At 34.7% G+C, this 14,343-nt stretch overlaps 1 protein-coding gene across 9 annotated transcripts in view; it reads right to left on the reverse strand.

Annotated features, from left to right (window-relative positions):
* Positions 1 to 7,429: 7,429 nt before the first annotated feature.
* TMEM106B (transmembrane protein 106B) overlaps positions 7,430 to 14,343 on the reverse strand; it is a 214,412-nt gene continuing 207,498 nt past the window's right edge. For all 9 annotated transcript variants that reach the window (XM_083377977.1, XM_083377972.1, XM_083377973.1 and 6 more), the window contains 3 exons: positions 11,941 to 11,990; positions 11,161 to 11,214; positions 7,430 to 8,274 (listed from right to left, as the gene is read on the reverse strand). In XM_083377977.1, coding sequence (XP_083234103.1) covers positions 8,136 to 8,274; positions 11,161 to 11,214; positions 11,941 to 11,990 — 243 coding nt within the window. In that variant the 3' untranslated portion in view covers positions 7,430 to 8,135. The remainder of the gene's footprint in view (positions 8,275 to 11,160; positions 11,215 to 11,940; positions 11,991 to 14,343) is intronic.

The following is a 14,343-nucleotide window of genomic DNA, read 5'->3' on the forward strand; positions in this document are numbered from 1 at the left end:
TTGCAACATTTTTGAAGTGGTTTGTCTCTACCTGCTTCCTAAACCTAAGAGAGAATGACTAGTCCAAAGTTACACAGATGGCTTGGTGCCTAGGTCTTCACAGTATCCCACTCATCTGGTGATTTTAATCACTACAATTCTGGAGTTGTTTTCCCCTTCTCATCCTGTTGTTGGATAATTTTTTTGCTTTTCTTTTTCATCCTTGAAAGTGGGTGTCATTGTGTCTGCAAGGGGTAGGGAGACAAATGGAGCAAAATAGTGGGAACAGATATGGATCAAAGTCCCACCTTAAAAATGTGTGTACACGGTAAATACATGTAGAAAAGGCAGGACTTTGATCTGTGGTTGCACCCTCCTTTTTGCCATTATTGTGAATGCTTTTGGCTGGGGATTGTTAGGTAAAGGTAAAGGTTCCCCCGCACATACGTGCTAGTCGTTTCTGACTCTAGGGGCAGGTGCTCATCTCCGTTTCAAAGCCGAAGAGCCAGCGCTTGTCCGAGGACGTCTCCGTGGTCATGTGGCCGGTATGACTAGATGCCAAAGGCGCATGGAACGCTGTTACCTTCCCACCGTAGTGGTCCCTATTTTTCTACTTGCATTTTTACATGCTTTCGAACTGCTAGGTTGGCAGAAGCTGGGACGAGTAACAGGCGCTCACTCTGTTATGCAGCACTCGGGATTTGATCCACCAAACTGCCGACCTTCTGATTGACAAGCTCAGCATCTTAACCCACTGAGCCACCATGTCCCTTTGGGGACTGTTAGTTTCTGACAAATGATAAAAGCTTGGCTCTCAATTCCCACAACTGGGTCAAAAATATATTTAAGCCTGTGCAAACTGGTGTTCATGAGTTTGCACAGATGAATGCTGTCTCCAGATTCAGAATGACCTCTCTGCCTAAGGACAAGTCAGGATCAATCAGACATAAAACTTCCAAGAACTAAATAAGCTGCTAGCTAGTAAAAGATACTCCAGGATCCAAAGGAGTATTAAAATTTTGTTTGCTTGTTTGTTTTTTTAGATCACTGGATTTTTATATTGATGGTACATGATATATGATTTTCACAGTATATAAAGACTGAGAAAGGCACATTTATTATCTTTAAAAAGTGCTGTTAATTTTCCCCCACGCATACTGTATACTTTGATTTACAGAACAACTTAATGCATTAAGTGAGTTATTCCTTTCTGCATCACCATCATTCTCAAAATTTGGAGGTTTTTTTTTCTGGAATAAGGGATAGTTTTTTTAGAACAATCTTCATTCCCTTTGCAAACTTTTTTTCTTCTGTTTCTGATTCACTCATTCATTCACATCCACTTTCTCTAGCATCATTTATATAAAATATTGATATAAACTGCAATATTTAAAGCAAATATATTTTGTACTCATTTGTTTGTCTTAAAACAGAATTTTTTTCACTGAAATGGGGGAAAGCATATGTCCCTTCTAACATGTATTTCAGAAAAGTAATTTTGGTTTTCCAAGGAGAATAAAGTTATAATCTATCATCAGTATAAATAATAAATGTTTATGTTCAATTATTTAAAATTCTGTTAAAACTTATCTTTTATCTTCCCTCTTGCTATATATCTTATTCAGAACACACATTAGATTTCATTATGAAGGCCTTCAATTTTGCAAAATGACTTGATTCCATATTTTTTATAGATTATTAAATTGGACCCAGATTGTTGGGGCCAATAAGCTTTGTAAAAATGCCGCTGGGGTGTGTGTGAAAGCCCTAATAAGCATGCATATACATAGAATGAAGGCTATTGCTAAGCACATTGATTTGTGCTTCTTAGATTGTAAGCCGCCCTGACTCTTTGGAGAAGGGCAGGATATAAATGGGATAAAAAAAAGAAAGACCAAAGATTTCATTAATAAGAAAAACATACACACAGCATTTTTTTCATATTTGGGGTAGGAGGGAGAAAGGAAGAATCCATAATCTGTAAAAACTGGTTATTCTAACCTAGGTATTAAAAATGTACACAGAACCTCCTTATATTTGCAAGTATTACGAGCTAAATCTTGATTGAATCATATTTATGGGTTAATTTAAAGGGTCTGTTCTAAAAACAGGCCAGATCTCAGCGCATGACTAATTTATTGAAAATGAATGCAGCATATCCTTAAAACCTGGGGCATATTAGATAGTTGGGTTGTTTTATACAACAGCCATTTTACCAATGCAACTCTGGGCAATTGATAAGAATTTAAAAAATAGTATATATACAATGCATATTTTTTAAAAAAATACTATACCCAACTGATAGAAAGTGACTCCCCAAAATACCACTATACATATACACTACACACTTAAACTTTTTTAATTTGCCGGTACAATACACATTAGATCATGGGATAGGATGGGCTGCCAAATTCCACAAGCAGTTGTCCAGAGCATACCAATCAGGTTTCATGAAAGTGGTTTCACGGCAAAGAAGGGAAACTAAAAGGGTTTAATTGTGAGGTAAACCCAGCATGAGTAGGTTTCCAGGATTCCTTCTTCACTTTCTTAGGGATCCTCCCTGGGCAGTTGGAAGTAAGACAGCCCTGTTGGGGATGGAATAGAAGACCAATCTGATGTCTGGATAGGTTGTTACTTCAGGTACCTCTCAGACTTTTTGACACTGGCCAATTTTTCTAGCAGGTTAAATATATAATTTGTTGTACACCAGATTACAAATAGACTTTATTTTGAAGAAAGGAATCTCTGAAGATAGCTCTAATGCTGGAAAGTACAGAAGGAAATAGAAAAGGTTAACCAGCAGCAAGATGGATAGATTCTGTTTCAGCAGCAGTGAGTAAACCATTGGAATTGCTGAAGGGCTAGGGTAAAGACGAATCACCATGGAGAAAATCTATGTGGTTGCTAAGAGCTGACAATAACTTGATGACATGTAATTGACTAATCAATTGAAAAGAGGCATAGTATTAATGTTATCAAGAACTTAAACCCAAACAGAGCACAGACATGGAATAAAATAGCAAGCTACTGTCAGTTCTAAAATAAGTCTTTAAAATCTTCTGTGAGTGGGCTTAGTTGCCAATGACTACTGAGACACATTCATGCAATTTTCTCAGCTTTGCCATTTCCTTCTTTTGCATGCTTTAGGATTTTGTTCTGTTTACTCCTACATTTTTTCTAGTCACAGAATTTCCTTGAAATTTTCCATCCAAGTATTAACCAGATCAAACTCAGCTTAATTTTTTAAAACATCTGCAAAGGTCTGCATAGATGCCACCACTTGCTGTAATTAGGATTTGGCAAGGAATGGTTTTACAAAATATAATATGTCTTAGTTTATTCACAATTTTAAAAATACAAGAGTGTTGCCAGAAATTTTCCCATTTTTTACATTATACTCCTTTATTTTTTCTTATAGTTTCAGAAATAAATACATTTATTTTGTAGCACTAAACAATAAATAAAGCTTCCAAATATTGTCTTTGCAGGCTTCTAGTAAAATGTACTCAAACCATGACACCTTTTGGATGATCAAAAATATACATTATTTCAGAGTAATTTTACTGCATATATAAAAATTCATCACACACCACCTGCTTTTAGAAAGAGCACCAGTGAACCTACACCACTTATAATATTCTTTAATGCATTTTAGGATATATGATTTAAGTAAAACAATTGAAATTAATGCCTTTAATGTTTTTCAAAGGAGTGCAACATTTTTATAGAAGTTAAATATTAGTACTCAGTAATGAAGCTTAGCCTCAATGACACTACTTAAGGTACAAATCTGTTATTAAAATGTTGAAAGTTTTTTGGGGGAGGGAGGCAGAATATTTGCCAAAATATGATAGTGCTTCTTAAGATTAATACTGGGGTACCTCGGTACTCACCATTAAATGGTTCCAGGAGACGTGAGTACCAAAAATGAAGAGTACCAATTTTTCCCATAAAGAATAATGTAGTGAGTCACAAGGCAGCTGACACTGACAACTTCTAGCTTGTGCACCGAGTACCAGGACAAAATTTTCACATCAAAATGTGATGAGTTTCAAAGCAGTTGAGTACCAAGATACCACTAAATATTCTTGCCAAAACAAACAGCATATCCAAGCAATTACTGTAAAAACCAGCCTTTGAGATACACTGTGTAATACATAAACATTATATAAACATTGCAATATGGTATTCATGCTATATAGTGGGATAAGCAAATTAAGATTCTTTAGATGTTTTGGACTATAAGTCCTGCAAACATCAGCTAGTAGGACAATTGCAGAGGAGAATCTGAACCAACAGAACTGCATGTGAGGATCCATCTTTGTTTTGGCAATCTCTCTGAAGAAAGTCTGATTTTTTAAAAAAAATTCTTTCACTTTTTTTAAATAACACAAGACAGCCAATATATGTAATACTTCCTCTTCCTATTCTTCCCAACAACCAGGTTGTGAAATGATTTGGGTTGAGAATGTATGACTGGCCCAAAGCCACCCAGTCACCTTTGAAAACTGGTAGAGAATTCAGTTAAAATAAGGCATAATATAGTTTAACAAATGAAACTGCTTGTGACTTCTTATCCAACCGGTCCATGTTGTATCACAACTCTTTCTCTTGTTCTCACACCCCACACACTGCAAAACATTTTTTTAAGAATTAATTGTATTATAATTGCTGAGCTACGAATGAGAAGATGCAGGATCAAATTCACTCTCAGATATGAAAAATCACTGAGTGACTTTGGGCCAGTTTGTCTTTCAGCCCAATTTATCAGATTTTTGTTTGCAAGGAAAAGCTGGAAGAAATTCCAAGTGCACTCTCTTAAGCTCTTGGAATTGCCCCCTCAATTTCAGGCAATCTTTTTTCTGCAATTGAGACATTGTATAGTCTCTGATCTACACAATTTATATTCTACGCTGTCTAAAACAGTCACCTCTGATGGATTATTAACCCTATCAATCTACTGACAGAAGATTTTTAGAGTAGTTCTAATGAGACCAAGACAATACAGGCTAACATAATCCATATAAATGAAGAGGGCATAAAATATATTCATTCATGCTTCAGGTAGGAAACAATCTTATTGAATTATTCATATAATTTTGATGCAATCCATAACTGTGTCCTTATGCATCTTTAAAAATGTTTATTTCTGATTAAATTGATTCAGTTCTAAGACAATTATATAATACAACTTTTAAATGATACTATTTTAGCCATTCTGGAGTGTCTGAAGCTATGCCCAAAACTGACAATAGCATATAGATATTTTATTTTTCATGCTGCCAAGTATTTCACTGTCTGCCAGTTACAGAACCAAGAACAATTCTCATCATTACAAAAATAGTAACCATCTTTTAGCATTTCCACACATTAATTATATATATATATATATTTATACCACTAGTGGTTAATTAGTGAAGATTTTAAAAATGAAGTGAATTCAGTAAGTTAATATGTTCTAATAAATATTATAAGGCTGTCCCAATTTTTATCAACTAATGCTATTAAATATTATATAGGATGTAGGGAGGATTATGGTAACATTTCGAATCTAAAAATAACAACTTTAGAACCAAGGCATTCAAGATACACATAGGATGATAATTGTTTCTTCAAAAAAGGATTAATGCTACTTGTTTTTTCCAAGGTATATTATTTATACTCTCACCAATTTCACTTTTGAAGAATCTGACAATTTTCTAGCTCAAATATGAAGCTAAATTATGGCTCAGTGCAACTTCATTCAACTGAGGAGCTGCCAGTTATTAACTTTTCCTACATGGTTATTGCTGAAAATTCTAGGAATTGAAGACTACAAAATTAGAGTGCTGGGCTGGAAAGACTGGCTTATTTTTGTGGAAAAGACATATACAAACCTTAAAATTTGCTTGAATAATTTACCACAATACAATTACAGGAAGATACAGCAATGTGTATTCCATACACATAAAATTCATAAAAAATAAAAATGCAGAATACTAGCATTATATAAGTAATATGAAATCCAGTTTGCTGGCTGTGATATATTAATTTGCTCTTAATTTGTATCAATAAAATTAATTTTGTAGTCCTGGCATACATTTAAATGTAATCACAAGACAGTTCTTGGACTATTTTAGAAAAACAGATTTTATTTAAGTTCTGTCTGTTTTAGAATGTGTACTGGATAATTTCAAATAATGGAATTAGATTCTGATACATTTCCTCAGTCAATTCAGGAGAAAAGTGGATTATTTTAGATCACTTCCCATTCTACCAAATTTTTTTTTTAGTGATAACTTTATTGATTAGCCCTTGGGCCATATCAAAGTACAAAGTTCCAGCAACAAACCGTCACCAAAACTAGATAAAAGCAATCCGAAATGGAATTTGATAAAATACAATTTAAAATGGAATTAAAATGCAATTTAAGTTAAAATAGTAATAAAATGCAAATTTAAGATATAGATAAAATATGGAAACATTATATTTCGGAGTACCAAAATTTGATGTATTAAAATTGTAAGACTATTTCCAGATAATTTGCAGGTATTGACATTCTAACCAAATTGAAGATTTGTAAAACACACATTTGCAAGAATTTCTACACCAATCTTTTTAATGAGAATGTTACTTTGAATTACTCTGATCCATTAAAATGATAAAAATCACTTGCTGCTATCTGTCCATCCTCATCTTCTCTCCTAAATGTTGCACATTTGTGGCTTTCAAAGAAAATCCAGGGAAAACTTTAGTTAACAAAGTCATGTGTAAATCTTGAAGTTACATGTTTGACTGACTACATTTTATACTTATTTGTGTAATTAACAGATTTCTATTTTCTGTATTAATTAAAAAATGGTAGTAATGGTGAGGAAAATTCAAGAATCAAGCAAATGGAAAAATATGTTTGTTGTTAGTAAGTTTTTTCCCCTGCAAAATTAAGTTTGATAACTTTTGTTGTATTCCATTATAGAGGAGTCAATGTTCTGTAACTATGAGCACTGATTAATGAGGTCATTTTTTAGATTTTAAAGTTCAAACCATTAGCTTATATTTATCTCATATTAGTGAAAGCTAGTTTTATGATTTCAGTAAATCTGTTCATGGAGTTGTTGCAAAACACAAAGGAATTAAAAATTATGACATTTCCCTTTAAAAATTGCTAAATCAACTTCAAAATTATGCCACTGAATATCACATCAAATATAGGTGACATGCCTGTTAGCAAAAAATGTATAATAGAAAAATCAGATTTAAAGCCATGTAAGATTCTTTCTAGCAATAGCTCTTATTGTTATTTCTACACAAAACATATCAACATTATTATATGCTTGGCTATTTTGTATTTTCAGAGATTTTTTTTAATGTTTAAATGACAGATGCCCATGATGTAAGGATAGATCTATGTTAAGTGTTTAAATGTAACCAAATACATTATTTTCATAGAGTCAGCCTTTGAAACATAATCACCGATTCAATAGTTTTTAATAATTATATATATTTTTTGTTTTAAACAGTTTTTTATTTTTTTTAATTTTTATTCAGCAGCACACACCAAATGTGTCTAAGTCAAGTGCTATTCCAATTCCATCCAAGTTTTCAAGCAAATCATTGGACCTTGTGAAAAATGAAAAACCCTTCACCTGAAAAACAATTTTCAACAAACAAAATACCAACAGTGAAACACTGATCTGCCCTAAGGTTATTAAAACAAGCATGTGTCATCTGATGCTACAATGGGGCACAAATTATTTCCGTACAATATTCAGATTAGACTTCAATTAAAACAATCAAATTCTGAAATTACTTCAACATTAGTCCAAGAATTACAAAAAGCATGTGTTGGGAGAGTAAAATACCCTTGTTTGCATATAGGCAAAAGTTCTACGGATTTAAGATGTTTTTATTTTTCTGCCGCCCTCAGTTTAACTGACTGACACAGTACTTTCACATTTAGAATAGAAAGGTAGAAGTTATTAAGTGTGGATATATACAGTTTGTCCCTTTTTTGTTTACATCACAAAAAATAAGGAAAGCTTCCAACCTACTACTTTATGTACATCAACCTCTAAGCAGTATCATATATAATTAAAAATTCAACTTGGATGAGAAATGAAAAAACAATAGTTGTGGGCTTTTTTTCTTTCTTTCTGCACATTAAATTTCTGGTTCTTTTATTGAAGAGGCTGAAGAACATTTAGATATTCAGTCTGTCCCAACTGGTAAGTTGTGTTTCCACCACAGTCTACATACTGGTATCGTTCCTGAGATATTTGTTCTGAGTGGCCAAAGTAGGAAGTGGTCACGGTCACTCTTTATAAGAAAGGGAGAGATGTGTACATGTATTATACATCAGCAAAGAACGATGTATATTTTTAAAAGTCCACAAATGCTAACTTTAAATATTTACTCATAAACAAATTAACAGCTAAACCACAAATATACAAAAGCTGACATTAACTCTACTGTATAACCTCAGTATAGTGAAATGTTGAACAGAGCAACTGTTTTATTTGTTTAATGATATGGTGAGAAACTGAATTGTATGTAACAGAAGTTTAGGCATGTTAACAGATAAGAAATACTAAGAAGCACTTTTACTTCCTCTATTCTGGTGCTCCAAAATGTGGCCATACTTGCATCATTTCTAAAATTTTCTGCTCAGAAGAGGAAGGAAAAAAACTATAAGATAGATGGACTTGGAATAACTGTTAATTCAGAGGAGAATTTGCAATGTTAGTGGCCAATTCAGAGCTTCTATAATTTCACTGGGTGACATTTCAGCCTGTCATTAATACTTCAGGCTAACTTAGCTAACTTAGCTCCCAGTTGTTTCCTGTATAATACAATACTAGAGTGCAGAGACAACAGAAAGAGTTCAATGGCTGCATGAATTTTACTACATGTGGCTGCTTTAATGATTTAAAGGGAGAGAGAGATGCTTCATTTCCATTATTGGATGTTGTGAAGCATCTTTTTTTTACTATTTTAGAAGTGCTAAATCCCAAAAAATACATCTAAAATGCATGGGTCTTTTTTTTCATTAGCACTGAGCTGCCATTAATTTCATCAAGAGAGAAAAACAATTTCTTCAGTATTATGTAGCTATCTTTGGTTTTCCTCAAATTTCATTCAGCACATTTGTTGTTGTTGTTAGCTGCGAAGTCGTGTCCGACCCATCGCAACCCTATGGACAACATTCCTTCAGGCCTTCCTGTCCTCTACCATCTTCTGGAGTCCATTTACGCTCACGCCTACTGCTTCAGTGACTCCATCCAGCCACCTCATTCTCTGTCGTCCCCTTCTTCTATTGCCCTCGATCTTTCCCAGCATTAGGCTCTTCTCCAGTGAGTCCTTCCTTCTCATTAGGTGGCCAAAGTATTTGAGTTTTAGCTTCAGGATCTGGCCTTCTAAAGAGCAGTCAGGATTGATCTCCTCTAGGACTGACCGGTTTGATCGCCTTGCAGTCCAAGGGACTCGCAGGAGTCTTCTCCAGCACCACAGTTCAAAGGCCTCAATTCTTTGGCGCTCAGCCTTTCTTATGCTCCAACTTTCACTGCCATACATTGCAACTGGGAAGACCATAGCTTTGACTATACGCACTTTTGTTGACAGGATGATGTCTCTGCTTTTTAGTGTGCTGTCTAGATTTGCCATGGCTTTCCTCCCCAGGAGCAAGCGTCTTTTAATTTCTTGGCTACAGTCCCCATCTGCAGTGATCTTGGAGCCCAGGAAAATAAAATCTGTCACTACCTCCATTTCTTCCCCATCTATTTGCCAGGAATTGAGAGGGCCAGATGCCATGATCTTGGTTTTCTTAATGTTTAGTTTCAACCCAAGTTTTGCACTCTCCTTCTTCACCCGCAACAAGAGGCTCTTTAGTTCTTCTTCACTTTCTGCCATTAGAGTGGTATCATCTGCGTATCTTAGGTTGTTGATATTTCTTCCGGCAATCTTAATTCCAACTTTTGATTCATGTAGCCCTGCCTTTCTCATGATGTGCTCTGCATATAAGTTAAATAGGCAGGGCAACAGTATACAGCCTTGCCGGACTCCTTTCCCAATTTTGAACCAATCAGTGGTTCCGTGTCCAGTTCTCACTGTTGCTTCTTGACCCGCATATAGGTTTCTCAAGAGACAAATAAGATGGTCTGGTACTCCCATCTCTTTAAGAACTTGCCACAGTTTGTTATGATCCACACAATCAAAGGCTTTAGCATAGTCAATGAAGCAGAAGTAGATGTTTTTCTGGAACTCCCTAGCTTTCTCCATGATCCAGCGTATGTTGGCAATTTGATCTCTAGTTCCTCTGCCTCTTCGAAATCCTGCCTGTACTTCTGGTAGTTCTCAATCCACATACTGCTGAAGTCTAGCTTGTAGGATTTTAAGCATGACTTTACTAGCATGAGAAATGAGTGCAATGGTGTGATAGTTTGAACATTCTTTGGCACTGCCTTTCTTTGGAATTGGAATGTAAACTGATCTTTTCCAATCCTGTGGCCACTGTTGAGTTTTCCAAATTTGCTGGCAAATTGAGTGTAACACTTTTACTGCACTGTCTTTTAAGATTTTGAATAGCTCAGCTGGAATACTGTCACCTCCACTAGCTTTGTTGTTGCTCAGCTTTTCTAAGGCCCACTTCACTTCACATTCTAGGATGTCTGGCTCGAGGTCAGTGACCACCTCATTGTGATTATCAGGGACGTTAAGCTCATTCTTGTATAGTTCCTCTGTGTAATTTTGCCACCTCTTCTTAATCTCTTCTGCCTCTGTTAGGTCCCTGCCATTTTGGTCCTTTATCATGCCCATTTTTGCATTAAACGTTCCCTTCATCTCTCCAATTTTCTCTTCCAGCGTCATATCGTTTTGCCTTTTGGTACTGTCCATAGGGTTTTCATGGCAAAGATACTGGAGTGGGTTGCCATTTCCTTCTCCAGCACATTTGTTATTATATGACAAATATTAAAAATCATACTTCAAAGTTAAAAAGTATTTCATATTATGGTCACTTAATTTGCTTCTTGTTAGTGGTTCAATGGAATCATGAAAAAATTCATGCATAGACCTTATTGTTCTTCATGAAAACAGAATAAGAAAGGAATCTTAATGAAATGCTCGACTCTTAAAAAATATCCTATGGTAATGCAAGTATTTTGAAAGTGAAATTTATCCATAAATGAAAATATTATAAATACTTACTGCATCATGACAACTATATTATGCACTTTGATAGACATTAAAGTACAGAAATCGCTGAAAGAAAAAAATTAGTATCAGTGCACAGTATATTAATTACATGTCAGAAAGCTTTCCTGAAATCAATTTCAAATGAACTTCCTTAAAATCTATACATACACAAAAGGCCAAGAAGTAATTAACTTAACTGTTTACTGAAGCAAGCCAACTGCAAGTTTAAAAGCTGACTTTCAATAATCCATATCTAATACTGTTGTATAAATTAAGTTGTCTAGGTTAAGACACAATCCTAACTTGCATCTAGCATAACAAGAACAACAACAAAAAACACAGAAAATCTTCCTTGCAGATGCATTAAAGAGGGAAAGCACATTTATTCATTAACAAAAGTTTAGGGTTCTAGCTATGTTCTTCCTCCCACTCAAAAAAAGAAAAAAGTGAGAAGCACATAAAACATTTTTCTCTGTGCTATATTCCAATCTTTTAAACATCAATATAGTGTTTCAATGCAGTGCTCGTAGCCAGATCTAGAATCCTTAGGGGTACACAGCACCAAGAATGATAAGAAAATAGCAGTTAGAAAAACATAAATACCGCTGTAAACCCTGTGTTCCAGGCTACTGCAATCCTTTTATTCAAAAAAGAGATATTTGGGGTGATATTCTCATCTTGTACCCATATATTACTTATCAAATTTATTGGCTGCTCATCTTACCACAGGGTAACTCTGGATGGCTTACAATATTAAAATGTACTTTGAAATTGAAAGCACAGAATACTCACTACATGTAACTCATTTCATCTTGTATTACAGTGGGTACCATATAATCAATCTGAAAGGAAAAACAAGAACAGCAACACTCAGGATATCTATAAAACTGTTATCAAATACATGTGATCCTTGCTTAATAGCCACTCATTCAGTGACCATTCAAACTCATGATGGCAGTGAACAAGTGGGATACATGACTGGTCCTCAAGGGCTGTAGCAGCATCCCACAGTCACGATTGCAATCTGGTGCTTTGATCACGATTAAGATATTGGAATGTCCGGACTTCCGGGTGGCAAGGCTCCGTCGATGGCGGTCATTTTTGACCATCAGCCCCGCTGTTCCGTTAAAATTGCAAAAACAGCAACGATCAGCTGTTTTGCAGTTTGGGAATCCCCCCTTTGGGAGAAGAGGAGGAGTGAGTATACAGGTAAGAGGTAGAGCTCCCCTAGACCCCCAGAACTTAATCTGGGGGTTGAAGGGTGAGCTCCCTCAGAGCCTGAATTAACTCCGGACTCGGGACTTTTCTGTTTCAAGGCTTTGAAACAGAACAGGACGCTGCAACCATCCCTGCTTTCAACATTGTACTTTGGATTACTTGAACGCAGGCAGAGCTGAGCAGGAGAATACAGAAACAGCAAGTATATGATCTTTGACTCCGGTTTAACTTAAAAGAAGGGGAGGAAGATGGCGCTGGAATAACTTCTGAGAGAAAGCGTGAAGCACAAAAGAATAAGGAAAATAAAATAAAAGCAAGGGGGAAGACAGAAAGTGGATTTTTTTAAAAGTTGTAAAAGATTTTGTTTAAAATATTTGAAGTTGGCTTAAAGGTGATTTAAGAGACTTGGCTATTTGACAGTGAAGCAACAAAGTTGCAATTAGTGCGGAAAAGTGAAAGTGAGAAACGAAAGTTAATTGGGTGTTAAAATGGCTTCCAAACCACCTAGATTTTCTGTCTCTAAAAGTACAGGGGCATCACCAGTTCAACAATCTTGACTTCAATCACTGATGTCACCCCCTGCAGTATCTGCACCCACATTAACACTGAAAGATTTACAAGATGCTCTAAAACTTCAATCTGAGCAAATATCTGAGCAAGTGGCAGAGCTTATTAATGAGAAAAATAAAGAAATACGAGAGGATATTTTGCTGGCATTTCAGGGACTGACAGTCTGTATTGAGAATCTGGATGATTGTGTAGAAGAATTTAATCAAAATAATTTGATATTGGAAGCTAAAGTTTGCAGATGACTTGGTTATTATATTAGCTCAACCGACTCATTCGGTTATAGATTTAATGGAAATAATTTTGCAATATGGGCAAGTTTCTGGATTTAAGGTTAATAGACAAAAAACTAAAATTCTTTCTAAAAATATGACTATGGAACAAAAGGTAGTTTTAGAAAAATTAACAGGATTTGAAATAGCTAAAAAGATTAAATATTTGGGGGTATATCTTACAGACTCAAATGTGAAATTATATAAAAGTAATTATGAATTGTTATGGTTAAAAATACAAAAAAGAATTAGATAGTTGGAGGAAATTACAATTGTCTTTATTGGGAAGAATTGCAGCAATTAAAATGAATGTTTTACCAAAATTTTTATTTTTGTTTCAAATGATACCTATACTTTAAAAAGATTTAAATTTGGAAGAGTGGCAGAAAGGCATTAAAAAATTTATTTGGGCAGGGAAAAGACCGAGAATAAAACTCAAGATAATGCAAGATATACGTGAATGAGGTGGTCTTAAAATGCCCAACTTTAAATTATATTATGAAGCTGCGGTTTTATCATCAATTAGTAATTGGTTTAATTTAACAGAAGGAAGATTATTGAATATTGAGGGACATGATTTATTATATGGTTGGCATGCATATTTATTGTATGATAAAAAGGTGGATAATATCTAAGACACATATTTTAAGGTATGCCCTGTTGCGAGTTTGGAAAAAATATCGATATAAGTTAAATTATAAAATACCAATTTGGGCAATACCTAACCATGCAATAGAAAATATAAGTCTGGAATTTAAACATGATGTGACTACATATAAAGATATTCTGAGACTGGAGAGGAATGTATGACAATTAAAGCCATTTAATATCTTAAAAGAAGGGAAAATAGTACAAACTTGGTTTCAGTATGGTCAGATACAAGCTAGATGGAAACAAGATCAGAAAATTGATATTACAACAATTTGATAGAAATCAGAGATCAAAGTCAAGCGCATATAAGAAGGATATATAATGTATTGATAGAAATAGATTCAGAAACGGGACTTGTCAAAGATTGTATGATAAAATAGGCCCAGAATATTCAAGAGCGAATAACGATGGATGTTTGGGAAAAAAATTTGGGTCAGAAATGTAAAATTTACTCAGGCTCAAAATTTGAGAATTTTTATAAAATGTT

The sequence above is a fragment of the Vipera ursinii genome (genome assembly GCF_947247035.1).
Source record: "Vipera ursinii genome assembly, chromosome: Z".
In the NCBI taxonomy this organism is placed as follows: domain Eukaryota; kingdom Metazoa; phylum Chordata; class Lepidosauria; order Squamata; family Viperidae; genus Vipera; species Vipera ursinii.